This window comes from Cibotium barometz, chromosome 63, assembly GCF_041138505.1.
Source record: "Cibotium barometz isolate CiBa-2024 chromosome 63, ASM4113850v1, whole genome shotgun sequence".
Classification (NCBI taxonomy): Eukaryota; Viridiplantae; Streptophyta; class Polypodiopsida; order Cyatheales; family Cibotiaceae; genus Cibotium; species Cibotium barometz.
Genome location: NC_141108.1, coordinates 8,918,904 through 8,937,374, shown reverse-complemented (window position 1 = coordinate 8,937,374; position 18,471 = coordinate 8,918,904). Strand labels below are relative to the sequence as shown.

The 18,471-nt window shown below is 41.4% G+C and overlaps 1 protein-coding gene across 1 annotated transcript; it reads right to left on the bottom strand.

Annotated features, from left to right (window-relative positions):
- Positions 1–6,415: 6,415 nt before the first annotated feature.
- On the bottom strand, positions 6,416–16,747 carry LOC147603640 (uncharacterized). Its single transcript, XM_086795948.1, has 6 exons — positions 16,428–16,747; positions 16,159–16,328; positions 15,687–15,935; positions 15,237–15,372; positions 12,679–12,933; positions 6,416–7,383 (listed from the first exon to the last, which is right to left on the bottom strand). The coding sequence occupies exons 1-6, from the start codon at positions 16,621–16,623 to the stop codon at positions 6,416–6,418; spliced, it is 1,974 nt and encodes a 657-aa protein (XP_086652074.1). The 5' UTR covers positions 16,624–16,747.
- Between the last annotated feature and the right edge of the window lie 1,724 nt (positions 16,748–18,471).

The following is an 18,471-nucleotide window of genomic DNA, read 5'->3' as shown; positions in this document are numbered from 1 at the left end:
GCAACAAAACAACTATGCATCCTCGAGCAAAAATAATGAGGATAATGAAAGGTTGTTTGTTATGCAGCATGTCGTTAATGCCATGTTTGAAAATGTGAAGCAACACATAAAGATGATATGTGGTACATTGATTCAGGTGCTTCGAACCACATGACAAGTCATGGGGAGTGGTTCAAGGAGATGAAAAACCTTGAAAGACCAGGTTTTGTGGAAACAAGGGATGACACTGCTCATCCAATTGCCCATGTTGGAGATGTGCCATTGTCTTTGCAGGATGGCAACTTGTGAAATACCTTGCAGATGTACTTCATGTTCTGAACATAACAAAGAATCTGGTTTGAGTTGGCCAGATGATCGAGCAGGGTTTGCAAGTTTAACCTTGATGGTTGTTAAGTTGAAGACTTTAAAGACAAGTGTAGGTTGGTTGCAAAAGGTAACAAAGTGGACAGAATGTTTACATTGAATGTAAACATGCCTGAAGTGAGTGCTATGATGTTTGCAAATGATTCAAGAATTGTTGCAGACACAGACATTTGGCATAAAAGAATTGGACATGTAAATGTGTAGAGAATGAAGTCTATGCTTGCAGACTAAAGGAATTGTGACAGGGCTGCCAAAGTTTAAAGTTGAAGGTATGCAGAAAATATGTGAAGCATGCCAATTTGGAAAGCAAACAAAGCATGTATTTCCACGTGACAGAAACAAAGCATGTATTTCCACATGACAGAAACGTGAGCAGAAATGCACTAGATGTTGTGCATTCAGATGTATGGAGTCCTACGAAGACCATGTCTATGGGAGGCTACAGGTATTATGTGACATTTATTGATGACCACACAAGGAAAGTGTGGGTATACTTCATGAAGGAGAAGAGTGAGGCGTTCACTCATTTTCAGAATTTCAGAGTTATGGTTGAAAAGCAAACAGGGAAATATGTAAAGTGCCTAAGGTCAGATGGAGGGGAAGAGTACTTCTTCAATGAGTTCTCTGAATTTTTACAAAAGAATGGTATTCAGAGACAGTTTACAGGTTTACATGCAGATACACTCTCCAGCAAAATGGAGTTGCTGAGCAGAAAAACAGGCACGTTGCTGAGATTGCACAAGCATTGATGGGAGAGAACCATTAGGTATCTCATATACAGATCCCTATAACTTCAGATTGCAATTCGGAGACTGCTACAGCAAACCCAGTGGAGAAGGAACGACATCAGCAAACTTCATGGAGGCTCCTAAGGAAGAGGAGTCGGATCATCTTTTTTGGGAGAGAGAGAGAGAGAGAGAGAGAGAGAGAGAGAGAGAGAGAGAGAGAGAGAGAGAAACCCCACAACCCAATGTAACCTTCCCCAATAGAGTAAAACCACCTTTGAGCCACTGATGATGTAGGCCATGTGGTAGATGTATGTGTGAGCACTTTAGTCAAGGTCACGGGCACTTGTAGTAGCCTTGGACATATAGAGAGAGAGAGTGTCAAAGACTATGAGTTTAGGGACTTGAGGCACTCGTCTCATGGACTATCAAGTAAGAGGGAAACTTGGTATAGGTTCCAAGTGTGCTAGGATTGTTCACTTGAGGGAAATATACAAGTGAATAGGGTGTGTGCGAGAACAAGCCCTTGGCTAGAGGCTGTAAAAGAGAATCTATAAATGTGAGAGAACCTGTGAAAAGGTGAGAAGAATCTACTAGTAGGAGAGAATAAAGGGTAGCATGAGAAGATTTAGGAGGTGTGGAGATATTCTGGGAGAGGTGGAGAGAATCAAGCAAAAGAGGTGGAGTGAATCAAGGAGAAATCAGTGGGATTAGATGCTTGGATGTAAACTCTATAAATTGAGGCATTGGCCTAATGAGAACTTGTTGGTTTTTTATTATCCATGCCTACATCAAGCTATTAGTTAATTACTCACTAATCACATCTTAATTATCTAATCACTTTGTTAATGATATTGATTCTAGCATTTGATCCACCATTGTTCATCACATTGCTATGATTTTAACAAAGATGGCAACAGTGAGAGTTGTGATATACATCAAATGGATATAAAGAATGCATTCTTGCATGGGGATTTGCAGGAAGAGGTGTATATGTTGCAACCACCTAGTTATGAGGATGTGAGTCACCCCGAGCATGTTTGCAGGTTGTTGAAGAAAGCCTTGTATGGCTTCAAACAAGCACCAAGAGCATGGTCTGACAAGATTTCTGAATATCTTGTCACTATTGGCTTTCATATAGCCAATGCAGATTTCTTGCTGTATGTGAGACACAATGATAGAGGGGTTGTGCTTGTTGTCATCTATGTAGATGACAACAAGCACTGATCATTATGAGAGACCATGATGCAAAGATCTTTGATGTAAAGATCTTGCTTAGACAAAATTTTGAGATGAAGGATCTGGGGGAGCTCAGATATTTCTTGGGCATTGAGGTGATTAGTCACCACATGGTATTGGATTACTGCAGAGACAATATGGCTTGAACATGTTGTCCAAGAATGGTATGACAGGCTATAAGCCAATCTCAGGGCCATTGGATCAAAATGGCAAGTTGAGTGCAGATTCAGGAGAGATTTTGGAGGATCCTACTATGTATAGGCGCATAGTAGGAAGCTTGATCTACATGACGATCACCAGGCCAGATTTGAGCTATGCTCTTGGATTGGTGAGTCAGTTTATGTAGGTTCCTCGAAAGCTGCATTTGGATGCATTGAGATGCATACTGAGGTATGTGAGGTCTACTTTGCATTGTGGACTATTTTATGAAACCGGGACACAGATATGTGTACATGGGTACACAGATGCTGATTGGGCTGGTAGTATCTTAGATAGAAAATCTACTAGTGGCTTCATGTTTTCTTTGGGGAGTACTGCTGTGACTTGGAGCAGCAAGAAGCAACCTACGGTTGCTCTATCCAGTACAGAGGCCGAGTATAGAGGTGCTGCTATGGCAGCATGTGAGGTAGCTTGGTTGAGAAAGCTACTTGCAGATTTGGGTCTATCAGTGGATAGACAAGTTGTCATTTTCTGTGACAACATTAGCAGTATACAATTGGCCAGGAACCCAGTTTTTCATGCTCACATGAAGCATATAGAGGTCCACTACCATTTTGTCAGAGAGAAGGTTTTGGTAGGAGACGTTGACCTTGTTTATGTCATCACACAGGATCAAGTCGCTGACATCTTCACCAAAGCATTGGGTACAGAGAATCTCCGCAGATTCAGGGATTCGCTTGGTGTACATGAGATAGAGTTGAGCTCGAGGGGGAGTGTTAAGATATATAGAGCTTAAGTTAAGCTTAGCCAATGCATAAGAGATTAAGCTCTTATAGATAAGTATACATAGATCTTAAGCATACATAGCTTATGCATAGAGCATAAAAAAGAATCTCCCCAGTACCCGAAGGTATAACATTTTCATAAAAACAAAATTTAGACTAAAGAATTGTGGTAAAACCAACCTTCATAGGGTGGGTTCATTGTAAGGCTTGATAGGATGCTCGCGTTTACTAATATCCTAAACAAAAAAGCATAAGAGCTTGATAAGATGATTGTTATGAGCTTGCATAAACATCTATTGACTTATGCAAATAGTTGTTAGAATTAGGGTTGCAGGAAAGCACACAAAGCTTGGAGAAGAAGAAGCAAGAATGCACACAACACAAAGTGTATTAGATTGTGTCAATGTACAAAAGATAAGTTAGCCCTAGAATGATGGGCGTATATACAAGCCGGGGGAAAAAACCTCCTAAAGAGGAAAAAAGTACCCCGGCGGTCCTAAGTGTGTTCACACACATCACTGCCTATATATATATATGGCAACAAATCCCCCCTGGGAGTGATGGTGTGAACGAGAGCTGGCACTCATGTATAGGGGAGTGCCATGCCCGAAGTAGATCAATCCACAAAGGGGAGCAAGCCCAAAGCTTTGCGGAAAGCTTCGAACTTCTCACGAGGAAGCGCCTTTGTAAAAAGATCGACGAGGTTGTCCTGTGTTGGCACATAGGCCAAGCTGATCTCTCCTGCTGAGAGTCTCTCCCTGACATAGTGATAATGCACCTCAATGTGCTTTGTGCAAGTATGAAAAACTGGGTTTCTCGCAACTGCCAATGCGCTCTGACTCAGTGAAGATAGAGGTGGCAGACTCCTGTCCAACACCCAAGTCAGCCCCATAAGCCGTCTGAGCCACACACACTCAACCGTAGCTGTGAAAGCTGCCCTGTACTCAGCTTCACAACTCGAAGTGGCCACAGTAGGTTGCTTCTTGCTCAACCAAGATATGCATGAGCTACCGAGCATGAAACAAAAACCACTTGTGGACACTCTTGTGTCATAGCAACCAGCCCAATCTGAGTCCGAAAAAGCATGCAAATCTGACGGCAATGATCCCCCCTTGGGATAAAACAACCCAAGATGTATGGTGCCAGTCAAGTAGCGAAAGATGCATTTAACTGCCTTCCAATGTTGAGACCCTGGGCTATGCATAAACCTGCTCACCTGTGAGACTGCAAACTGAATGTCCGGCCTGGTAATGCATACATAGATGAGGCAACCAACAGCTGTCTGATAGAGTGTGACATCAAAGTGATCTCCAGCATCATGAAGACTCAACTTCAAACCTGTCTCCATTGGAGTAGCAATAGGCTTGCAGTCTTCAAGGCCAAATCTCCGCAACAATGTCTCAATATACTTTGTCTGACACAAAGTAATACCTCCATCACATTGCTTAAACTGTATCCCCAAATAATGATACAAATGCACCAAATCTGACATCTCAAAAGAGGCATTCAAATCAGCCTTAAAATTAGCAATATGACTCTCATTTGGTCCTGTGAGCAGCATGTCATCAACATATAGAGCAATGATTAGATGTACATCATCCACACGTTTAGCATACAAAGTGCTTTCTGTTGGACTATTCTGAAAACCTTGTGCAGTCAAATATGCATGTATCTTTTTATACCAAGCTCGTGGAGCTTGCTTTAAACCATATAAAGCCTTTTTCAACCTGCACACTTTGTTTTCCTGCCCTCTTTGAACAAAACCACGAGGCTGCGATACATACACCTCCTCATGCAAATCTCCATTCAAGAACGCAGTCTTTATGTCCAACTGATGTACATTCCAACCATTTATGAGCTGCCACTGACAAATGCTAGGAATGGTAGTCATATGACAAGTGGGAGCAAAGGTCTCATTAAAATCAATGCCCTTTTCTTGAGCATAACCCTTTGCAACAAGTCTAGCTTTATAGCGATCAACACTACCATCTGGCTTTCGTTTCAACTTAAAAACCCACTTACATCCAATGGCCTTTTTACCAATAGGCAAATCACACAAAGACCATGTACCATTCTTCATTATAGCATCATATTCACTTTGCATTGCAGCCAACCAATTTTCTGATTTTTGTGCCTCATCAAATGAAAGAGGTTCTTCCTCTTCACACATACTAGACATAGCCAAAGCATAACAATCTGATGCATAAGAGGCATGCTGAAAACCTGAACGAGTACGACTAGACATAGGTGCATCAATTTTACTATCACGCAAGGTTTGCACCAGCCATTTAGGCATACCTCTAGCCAGCTCATTTTCAGCCCTATCTTCATAGATTACATCTTGTAAATCTGCATCACCTGCAGAAATCAACTGTTCCTTGAGATCTTTAATCTCAGACAGCAAGAAAAACATTCATGTCATCATCTTCCTGCATAATCTTCGATTCTAGCTATTTACACAGATAAGAGATTTTGGCCTCGTTACGACCTGCATACAAACCAGGTAGAATATTCCAAGCCTGTTTTGCTGTTTTAGCTGAACGAATATATGGGATGATGTTACGTTTGACAGAAAGTGCAATCAAGGCATGAGTCTGCGCATCTTTACCATCCCAACGAGCTTGTTCAGCAGTGGGTAAAACAGCAGCAACAGTAGAGCTGCTAGAACCTGCAACATCCTCAACAGATCCTACATCCACAGAACCTGGACGTACATCCATACCCTGCACAATGTTCCACACTCCTTTTGCAACCAAAACATGCTGCATCATGTATGCCCAAAGTGGGTAGTTATTGTCTCCATCCAATTTGTCATCAACAACAGATAACATGCGAAATACATCATTACTGTTATTAGTCATGGCCACTGACTGAAACTGATGCAAAAGCTACGTGTAATGAAGCAAAGACTGAACAGAAAACAACTCGTGCTATGTAGCATGGTCCACAATAGAATACGTATGCCTGTTTTGCAGAAAACTGCACTGTCGAAATTTTTGCACAAAATGACGAAAACACCTGTGCAGAACTTGAAATGCAAAAACGGAGCCCAAAACGACCTCAGATGCAATTTCTGAGAACGCCAAACCCTACGAGCCGATTTGCAGAGTATAGGGACCTGCCAAGCGCTCGTGAAAGCTCACCTCAATCGGAGAATGTGAGTTGGAGGGTGCCGACGGCGTAGCCCTGGGAGCCGATGCCTGCTCTGATACCAATTGTTGGAATTAGGGACAAGTGAAGCACGTTTGGATCGCAGGTAGTGCTTTCCAGGCGACTGGGAAGAGGCTCTTCCATGAAGCCACGGCGGTCGTGGCCAAAGTTGAGCTTTACTTTGGCTCCGTAGTTCCGCAGTACGACGGTAGGGAAGACAAGATGAAAGGGGAAGTTTTTCAGCTGGCTTTCCACCAATGCCACCACCTGCCCATTCCGCGTGAAGAAGACATTGCGTGTGGACGTGTGGAAGCCCGCGCCCACAGTATCCCCGCCTCGGAAACGCCCGCATGCAACAGATACGGGGCAACCATCCTCTCTGTCAAGATTAAGGACGGGTACTGCGCCTGGCACCGCCGCCTGGTAGCCACATAGTGAACCAGGCTGGGCACCGCCGAGCACCGAACTGTTCTTACCAATCTCTTTTGTACTGCTGAAGCCGATGCCCACATGTGCACGCTGCAGATCATCCTTCCTCACTTTCATCTCGAAGTAGTAGAAAGGGTAGCAGTCGGAAGGACAGGGAAGATTTGCATACAACACAACACCCGTTGCGCTGTCCCTCTTATATGTAGCCTGCAGTCCATCTTTGGAGAGTGCCACTTCTCTGGGGTTTACAGTGGCTCCATCTAGCCGCGTGCCGGGCTCCTCCTCTGATTCATCACTACTTGACGGAAGATCAGAACCATGTAAATCCTCATAATCATCCCGCTCCCTTATTTGCCACATCTCCCCGTAATCCTCATAGAGATCGAGTGCTGGAAATTGAGTCATCGATGCAGAGAAGTCGGAGTCGTGAACTGCAGTTATCTGCTCTGCCGAACTCTGTCCAGCTTCCATATTTTGTACAACGAGTTCACTTTCCACGACGTTGTTGCCTGCCATTAAACAGTCAACGAATCACCACCGTCGTCATGAAATTTTTGCAAACATGACACTTGAGGTGTAACAAGCATAGAAAACACTACTAGTCTAACCTTTTTCTTAAATTTGGTTTTGTGTCAAAAGATGTGAAAGCATAGAAGTGGTATCAAATGAAGAAGTGAACTTGTTGACTGCCTTCAGAAACGTGTGGTCGAATAAGTTTCCAGCTGTGTGGTTGCTTTTGTGGTATTGTATGTGGATCTCGTGTCCACAATGCATTTGTTGTTGTATGTGGCTCGTGTGTTTGTGTTTTGAAGTTTAACTTCTTTTATTTTGATAAAATGAATGGTTATGTGAATTTGTGTAACATGGTTTTTTTTACCATTTCATGAATTAGTATTGATGACCGTACTGAAGAAGTATCAATAAGGCATACGGTGACATACCCATGAAAAGCTGCAAACTCTTCTTATGCCTGATAGTCACTCCAGCACTCTTGACCATAGCTCACATCATAGTTACTCACGCACTCATGCTTCCTACATCAAAGTTAGGCAACTACTTTTTGACAATAGTGCCGCCTATGTTTTCTTATTGGAGATGACAAAGATTTGTGTTGTGTTCGATGTTCATCAAGCCTTGCATTAACCATGGCAACCACCTATCCATCATCGGGAAAGAGTTGCCACACTTTGATTTTGGTTATATATATGACTGATATTCACAAAGAAATGGATTATGGATACATATTAGTGTGGTTGCTATCATGCATCTATGATAATATGCTAATCTAGCGTATAAGTACAGGTTCAAGTTGGCAGGGAGTTTGGAACCTTGGGAATCTAGCAAAGTACATACCAACAACATGCCCACTAGGTCATGCTTTCTTACCTTAGGGAATTTACATATCTTCCCTACAAAACTCGGATTGTTCGTTGAGTACTATAAACTTTTTTGCTTTTAAGCGTATGTGTGTGTTGGGTGGGGGGTAGATGGGGTATAGTCAAAATCCATGAGCATGGGTTGGGAAGACCTCCTGTTAACAAAATCAAGTCCAACAAGTTCAACTAGGGTCCCCGGGAGATTTGTAAAATGGGCAGCGGGAGGTCGGCCCCTCAAAGCAGCCCCACCACACCAAGGTATTTCCAAAAGCTAGCAATCCAGCACAGGATAGATAAATTAGCATGCAATAGCGAAAGGTTTTATGACCTTTATAATATGAGGGCAAAAAGTTCTCGGCAGCTTGGAAGCGTCCCCACCACACAATAACACTCCAGCCGAGGGTTGATAAATTATGAAAGGTTTAATAATCTTTAAACTATGAAGTCTTTTTGGACCGGTTTTCATGAGATTGAAATTTCAAAATTGGTTGAAATATGCATAGCAATTACTAAAGAATTGGACAAAAACTAACACAGATTTCTGGATTGTGATTTACACATAGGTTGAGCTTAGTGCTAAGTTATAAGTGGTTGCTAACGAGTTCAAACATTGAGTGCTGTGGAATTGGTTATCTTTGAACTGAGTAGTGTGGAAAGTGGACCTTAGGTTGGCCTTCTCCATTGCATGTGTATGACAGGTACAACAGTTGATCCTTTTCTTTGGTCAGAGAATGATGGCCAATCCTCAAGGACCAAGGTGACTTAAAGAGTGATCATTTAGCCCTAGCACCGAGGAGGTCTAGGCATCATCGATCCATCTATTTAGAGCATGGCCCTATTAGGCAAGTTGACTATCCCACGCTTACTTCCAAGAGGTGAGCCTTGGAAGACCTTTCAGATATCAAGCCATAAGCCACTGCTTGGAGGCCCTTGGGTTCCTAGTGTTCGATGAAGTTTCTCGAAGGCCAGGTTTCCAATGAAAAGATAGGGGGAAGAAGGGGAGCTTGAGCTCTTGCAAGCACACACATACACAAACCCTAGAAGACAACACATAGTGATGGAAGGCTGAAAGTCTTCTTCTTCTTCTTCACGCAAAAAAGAGGTCTAGAAAAGATAAGTGATAACCAAACATAAGTACTAGAGTACTATGTACATGCGGTCCAGAATATGAACACACTAGGTAGATGAGCTGGCATGATAAGTATGCCATAACTAGGTGGGTAAACTAGGTAGTGTAGTCCAATTGTGGAATCACTGTGGTGAAGATCCGTCCGATGTCGACTACCAAATACGCCAGTCGATGTAAATGACGAATGGTTACCCAAGCATGTCGTAAGTGTCAGCTCTAGTTGAGCTTGACATCTCAACACTCCCCCTCAAGCTCAAATCTATCTCTATCATTCTAAGCATGTCACGGAATCTGAGAAGCTTCTCAGCTCCCAAGGCCTTGGTAAAAATGTTAGCAGCCTAATCCTCTGTGCTAACATACATAAGATCTATCTCACCTACCAAGACCTTCTCTCTGATGAAGAGGTAATAGACCTCAATGTGTTTGATCCGTGTATGAAACACTGGGTTCCTGGCCAATTGTATGCTACTAAGGTTGTCACAATAAATGACAACCTTCTTGTCCACATGTAGCCTCATATCTCCAAGTAGCTTACGAAGCCAAGCTACCTCACATGCTACCATTGTAGCACCCCTATACTCTACCTCTATACTTAACAAGGCAATGGTTGGTTGCTTATTGCTGCTCCATGTAATAGTAGTAGCAGCGCTCCCAAAAGAAAACATAAACCCACTGGTAGATCTTCTATCTGAGATGCTACCAGCCTAATTTGCATCTGTGTATCCATACACCTGCAGCTCTACACCAAGCTTATAAAAGAGACCATAATCAATAGTGGACCTCACATAATGTAATGTATGCCTCACACCATCCAAATGTAGCTTCCAAGGAACCTACATAAATTAACTCTCCAATCCAACTGTGTAGTTCAAATCCAGCCTGGTGATCGTCATGTAGATAAGGCTACCTACTATCTTCCTATACATAATGGCATCCTCTAAAATCTCACCTACATTGCACTCAGCTTGCCATTCTGATCCAATGGTACAGAGATGGGCTTACAACAAGCCATACCATACTTGGACAACATGTCTAATGCATACTGTCGCTATGATAGCCATATGCCCTCAGGCACCCTAATGACCTCAATCCCAAGAAAATATCTCAGCTTACCTAAGTCCATATCAAATTTCTACTTGAGGAGACTTTTCACATGCTTAACTTCCTGTTCATTGTCACCCCCAACAATCAAGTCATCCACATAGATGGTGATGACCACAATGTCCCTATCACTCTTAAGCACATAGAGTGAATGATCTACATCTACGATACAAAAGCCAATGGTGATAAGATACTTTGCGATTTTGTCATGTCATGCTCTCAGTGCCTGCTTCAAGCCATACAAGGCTTTACACAGTGCCTGCACATAGTCTGGGTTACTCAAATCCTCATAGCCAAGTGGCTAGTCCAAATACACCTCTTCTTGTAGCTCACCATGCAAGAATGCATTCTTAACATCCATTTGATGTAAAATCCAACCTTTTGACATAGCCACTACAATCACAGCTCGCACGATTGCCATCTTTGCAACAAGTGCAAATGTCTCCTCATAATCAATCCCATGTGTCTGTGCATATCCTTTGCCTACCAATCTAGCCTTGTACTTTCTTATACTTCCATCTGAGTTGTGCTTCATCTTGTCCACCCACTTACAGCCAATAGCCTTTTTTCCTTCAGGTAAAGGCACCAATTTCCATGTCTTATTTACTTCCAATGTAGCCATTTTCTCAACAATGGATTTATCCCAAAGTGTATACCCAATAGCATCCTCAAAATATGTAGGTTCAACATCCTGCATAACCTTTGCCATATATGCATAATGGCGAGCTACATAGCCATCATCATACATCAATCTCTGAACTTGTCTTTTTACCCTGTTTGACCTGCATGGTCCTGGATATGTCTATGGTGTCCTCTTAGTAGCTGCATTAGCTCTTCTCATACGAGATGTCCTAATTGTTGGAATCCCAAACTCCACATCAAGGCTCTGCTCTGAGCCACTAGACTCTTCATCTACATGTGAATGCCCTGCTGAAGCATCAGGCATACCAAGAGGTTCAACAATATTCTCTTTACCTTTATGTGATGGAACTCTTGTATTTGCAAGACTGGTATTTTGATGTAGTAGTCTGTCACTCCATGGTCTATTAGTAGACCCACTACTAGAGGACTCTCTTGGTCCACTCAATGTTTGTGATTGCTACCCTACATTATTTGCAACCATATGCTCGTGTGGATCGGCCCCAATGGAGTCTTTTACATCAACATACCAACTCCTCATCTCATCAAACACAACATCGCTGCTCACCCTCATCTCATGTGTGATAGGGTTACAACATCTATACCCTTTCTGCTTTTAAGTAAGTACCCAATGAAAATACATTTTTTAGTCTTTGGATCCAGCTTAGTTTGTAGCTCATCAGGGACATGTACATATGCAATGCATCCAATCACTTTCAAGTGTGACAAATCTAGTTTTCTACCAATGTATTTCTCCTTTGGAGTCACACCATGCACTGCTGTTGTGGGGGTCTTGTTCATGATGTAAATTACAATCTCGCAACAACTGCTTCGGCCTAATAATGATGAGGCATGCTCTTTTCAGCCATCAATGCATGAGCAACCTCTGCAATGTGCTTATTCTTCCTCTCAGCAATCCCATTTTGTTACGGAGTGTACCTGCATGTAAAGTATCTTTGAATTCCATGTTGTTTCAAGTACATAGTAAACTCATTGGAGAAGTATTCTCCCCCTCCATTTGACCTTAGGCACTTAACCTACAAACCTGTTTGCTTTTCAGCCAATATTCTAAAATTCTGAAAGTGATTGAACACTTTACTTTTCTCCTTCATAAAGTACACCTACACTTTCCTTGTGTGGTCATTAATGAATGATACATAGTAGCGACATCCTCCCATTGATGTCGTCTTGGTCGGCCTTCATACATCTGAGCGCACCACATCAAGTGCCCTCTTGCTTACATTTCTATCATGTGGAAACACATTCTTTGTTTGCTTCCTAAAGGAGGGAACATTAACATTAACCCCTCCCCTCTCCTCCCCCCCTACACCCTTCTTTCTACTCTCTTTTTTAGAGGCTGTGCAGTGTGAGCATGTATATTCAGCCTTCGGCCTGGTGAAGGATGATTTAAGACCTGGAGAGAGAGAGAGAAGCGGACCTTAGTTATAAAGTCCCTTGTTTACTCTCTATTACCCCTTCATTCTGAAAAGTGACGCTAATTTTAAAACTTTTCTCGAGCATTGGGAAATTGGGACTAGCAAGTGACATTGCATAAAGCATGCGACAAAGTCATGTTTACTGACCCGCTATTAGGAGATCCACTTGATCTCTCTTGTTACGGCACACTGTATCATCAGGAGCCCACTGCAAGACATGGTCGAGCATCATCAAAGACTCTCCAAGCCACCCAACGTCTGCAGCTTGCAAAGCTGAGTCTCTATAGGCAGAGCGCTCTGCTCTAAATTTCTCCTCTTGCTCAGGGAACCTGTGAAACAAGCGGCTGCGCACGTCAATGTCGTCTGTTGCAATGTGAAAAGGCCGTTGTGTTGGAATTAATGCTCGTGTCCACTATACGAGTGTGAACGCCCATCACGAAGTGATGCAAATGAATGGGTGCTTCTACTTCTATATAAATGTAACCAACGTCAATCGACACATTCGATAACGATTCATCAACTACAAGCGTAGCTCCTGCTTCTGCTGTGTGAGCGATGGCGTCTTCAATCTGAGTAACATCTAATTAATGCTTATCAATTAATGTTATGCTAATGATATGTTAATTAATTGTAATCGCTACCTCCTCCAAACTTCCACATGGTATCATCGCCTGCTTTTCTGGAGAGCCTGTGTGGGCCTGCATCACCTCCGCCACCTTCGCAAGCCAATCAAAATCTCTCCGCCACCTTCGCAAGCCAACCAAAATTGACCACCGCCTTCCCGCACACTGCCAAGGATCCAACAACTCCACGAACAACCTACAAGATCTCTCTTCTACTCCTGCAGTCGTACCTTCTTTCTCATTAGAGCCCGACTCCTTCCCATATTCGATGTCGTCACCTCCACTTCCGACGTCGCTTCTTACTCGCACGCGATCCCTTGCCGACCTTTACACACAAACAGACCGTCTTGAAGCCCTCCTATCTGAGCATCTTCGTGAGCCTTCTTTCGCGCATGGATGCAACCTTCCTTCGGCTTATCCCTCCGAGAACCACGTCGTCACAAGGTGAAGCTGGCCGCTATCCGTCAAATTTTTTTAATTAAATTAAAAAAAAAACAATAACCAACAACTAACAATAACTTTTTTTTTATTTTATTTTTATAAAATAACTTTAACATAGATAACTTTAACCAAGATACTTTTATTAATTATACTAAACTTTTTTTTTACTAACAATAACCATAAATTTTATTATTAAAAAAAAAGCCCACAATACTTAAAAATCAATATTTTTTTTGTGAACAACCAATAGTAACAAAAAAATTAACACAAATGAATAATAACAATAAACTTTAACAAAAGTTAATATTTTATTTGTAAGCAATAAAAATAATTTTATTTAATAATTTACTCACATCATGAACATGCCTAAATATTCAGGCTATTCATGAGCGCAAACATGCCTACTCTTTCAGGCTATTTGCGTGCACACATAACATTTTATACAAAAATGATAAAAACTTTTCAAATAATAATAATAGTGATTAAAAGCAACAAACAAACAAATAAACAACACAAATGGGCAAAGACCCACAAAAAGGCAAAGACCTACCAATGGGCAGTGACCCGTAAAAAGACCCAAAGAGGTCCGTCCTACAATGGATACTAATATAAGACCTGGGCAAACAAATAAGCCCAAAAGTTAGCCCAAAGAGGCATCAACCCGTTGGAGTGTTGGCCACACCCACGAGGTATGATATTAAAACAAAATTATGGGTGATATAATCGTCCACCCTAAACGCCCAAAGTGGCATGAAACAACAACCCAAACAAAGAATTGTGAATCCCCAAGAGGGAAACAACTATGCCCAAAGAGGCAATTGAGCCCATTGGAGTGTCTACAGCATCCATGAGGCCAAAATTAAACATGGTCTTCGACAAGCTGAAAACGAATCAGCCTCTGAGCGATGACAAATTAAACTTAATTGTACATACACACTTGTAAATAACATCATATCACATATATATTTTGATAATTCAACTCATACTCATATATTAATTTCTCTTTTGACATGTACCCAATGCAATACTTGGAATTCCACTACTCGACTTGAGGGGGAGAATACGGATGGCAAGTCTGAGAGTGGAAGAACTTGTGTTTCGACATCATATCGAAACACACATGTTGCAGTTACTACCAAGCACAATGTCTCAACATCATATTGGAACATGTGTCTTGTGGTTGTCAAGGAGATCAACTTCGACAAAAAGCATATCGAGATAATCACAAAACAAATGCCTTGTGATTACCAAAGCAGTTATATCATCATCGACTCATGATGTAAAGATATATAGCATTACACATGAATTCATAATGCATACATCACATTTCATCATTCACCCTCATGCGGACATTCGCATTAAGGGGGAGTGTTGGAATTAATGCTCGTGTCCACTATACGAGTGTGAACGCCCATCACGAAGTGATGCAAATGAATGGGTGCTTCTACTTCTATATAAATGTAACCAACGTCAATCGACACATTCGATAACGATTCATCAACTACGAGCGTAGCTCCTGCTTCTGCTGTGTGAGCGATGGCGTCTTCAATCTGAGTAACATCTAATTAATGCTTATCAATTAATGTTATGCTAATGATATGTTAATTAATTGTAATCGCTACCTCCTCCAAACTTCCACACGTTGGTCTTCCGGTGTGAAAGGGCTTCTGGCCATATCAGGAGCGTTTCGTAGTATAGTCCACCTATCATAGGTATGACCATCCGTTGCCTTCACAGGGTCACACATTTTCTCCCAAGTGATCGGATCGTGGTACCACTTAAGTCACTGCGAGCCACTGCCTTTACTGGCATTTCCCTTTGAGCTGCTGCCTTCTTCCTTAATTTCCTTCGATATGCCCTCCAACCCTGCCAAAACCTGTTCCCAAGATCATCAAAAATAAGTCAGCTCTGCATGCCTTGATCAGGTATCCAAATCGATCTCACAGCTGCAAGAGTAGCCTCATAAGTGAACCACTCAAGCGAATGCATGCATCTCTGTATGTTTTTTAGACAAATCATGCACAAGTAAACAAAGTAATGATGTTGCAGCAAAATGATATCTATGGTCTTTAGGTGAGTTCAGGATTGCACATCTGCAAAGAACTTCTCTGCTTCGCTTGTCTGTGGCTCTGTTTTGCGTATAGTCAACATGGCATTCTCGATCCTTTCTCCGTGGGACTTCAATGCCACCATCACCGGTTGCAGCGCTTGCTTCAATTCATTGCGAAGTACTTCCTGCACGTTCTTCTTCACAGAGCCAGAGAGCTCCATCAACTTTGTGTTCACATTTAGCATGGCTTCTTGAAACGCATCTTGTTCCTGTTTGCTTTCGATTACCACCTGGCATGTAACGCAAAACCTAATTTAATAACTGGAGTTATAATTAATGACCTTCTAAAGGTCAACACTCGTTGCTGCACCCAATCATCTTCTTTTAGATTAGCATGGTATGATGCCAAATTACACTTATTATGGCAATTATCAAGTAACCTTCCAAATATTCATCTAGCTTGGCCTGTAAAGATAAAGCATGCGTATTATGCTGCAAAATAAAACTACGTACGTCCAATGTGGCGAATAAGAGCCTGCTCTGGAAGGATGTCATGACACATTCACGAAGGGCTTGTATTTTGGATTGTGTCTTATTCGCATCCCAAACGGATCGAATGAAGCCCTTGTTAAGGATTTTCTTAGCAACCACATCAGCATTCTTTAAGTCCTTCTGCAAGGCGTCTGCCCAACTCAAAAGAAGAATCAATCTTATCGATACAAGCCCCACCTAGTATGATCTGGACTAGTACATGAAGTATCATTTTGGCACGGGCTGCTTACCTAAAGACCAAGCAGTGCTATTGCTGGAGCCGATCGCCTTTTTTTGGAGCTCGCGGATGTTTTCCTTCAGTTCTTTCACGAATTGCTTCAGCTCCTTCAACACAGCGACATTCTGCTTTCTCTGATGCCACAGGTCTATGGCCTGGAACATTTTTGAGAGCAGTCCATTGCCCAGCGCCACTACAGCTGCCAACATATTGGTAACAAACCCTAATGCACAAACTGAGAGAAAAGTCCACCCAATACAAACCCAGCTCGCGAACAGGAACGCTTCAAGTCTTCAATTATATTTCAATGGTTTTTCCAAAGCGCGTTTCTAAACGCGGGGTGATTTGGATGATCTCGGAGTTCCGAATACTATCTTTCTTGTTAATATAATCTCTGCCTTTATTTAAAAAAATAAAAATAAACGTGGGTGTGAGGTGGCCGGAGGATGGTCACAATCATAGTTTCTTTTTGACCCGCATTTTGAGAAGTGAAAAAAAACAACTATGAGTCTATGACTCCATTTAATGGTTGTCTTCACGTATTTTGTAACCAAAGTGTTGTGGATTCCTTTTGGAAAATCTATTATAATGCTTGAGTGTTACCCCTAAAATTGAAGATGTAACTCATTGATATTATAGTTGAAATTGGTTAAGGACTAAACATGGGGTCATGACTCACGGGTGTTGACTAGCATTGAGAAAGCCATATACTTTCTCTCTCTCTCACTCACTCACATGTATGTACATATGTAAGAACACTCACTCACATGTATGTACATATGTAAGAACGTATTTATGTAGGTATGTGTGTGGGTACGTACATACAAATGTATGAATGTATGCACACACACACATACTCCCTTTCTATTATCTCTCCATATCACACACATATTCTCTCTATATTAACACTTTTTTTTACTATAACTTTGAATAGCCCAAAAATGAGATAAAACTATGGTTTTAAAAGTATACAAGTTTCTCTCCAATTTTGATGGAAAGTAAATGCCCAAAAAAGGACCGTCTTCAATTGGTTAGAGGGATTTGTCTATAGTCTTCAATTAGCTAGACGTATTTGTCTATAGTTTATATACATACATAAAAAAATTAAAAACATGAAAAAAAATATGAAAGTTTATAGATATATAAAGGTATGAAAGTTTATACACATACCTACAAAATTTAGAGGTATTTATCTAAAGTTTATATACATACATAAAAAAATAGAAACATGAAAAAAGATATGAAAGTTTAAAGAATATGAACATGTGCTGCTGACTATATTTCCTAAGAAAAAACAAAACCCATGTTCAACCATTAAAAAAAAAAAGGAAACGTTGGAGCTCTCACAAAGAACATGAACATGTGCTGCTGACTATATTTCCTAAGAAAAAACAAAACCCATGTTCAACCATTAAAAAAAAAAAGGAAACGTTGGAGCTCTCACCTAAGTTGAATGTTGGAGCTTTCACGTAAGTATGTTACAAAGTGCTCTGCAAAAAAGAAGTAACCTCAATATTCTCTCTCTACATAACACATTAAAAAAAGCCTAAAAAAAGCAAGTTACAAAGTATACCACCTTACTTGCAGGAGGCAGCAGCAACATGGAAAGTAGAAGAAGAGGAGGGGAAAAAGAGAGACCGATTGTTGCAACGAGGCTTGCAATTGCTTTTTTGAAATTCAAATACCTCTTTTTTCTATGCTTTAAATAAATGCTCATAAAATATTTTAAACTCCCCACATTCCCTCTCTTTGCCATGTGTAAGGGCCAGGCCTTAAAATTGACTCCCCACAGCACAAGGACTGTGACTCCCTGTGTACTTATTCTAGACTTCCTATGAAGCTTCCCAAAGTATTCCACGGCTTCACTCAAATTTGTAAAAATATTAAAACAACGAGATAAAAACAACAAGTTCATGATACATGGAAATTCACAAAAAAACTTAAGAAGAAATTGTATGCCAGGCAAGCTACGAATCAGCAGATTCACAATAAGAGTCGACTAGAATCAACACACACCTTGCTAGTGTCTTCGATGCCACCGCCACGTATATTTACAT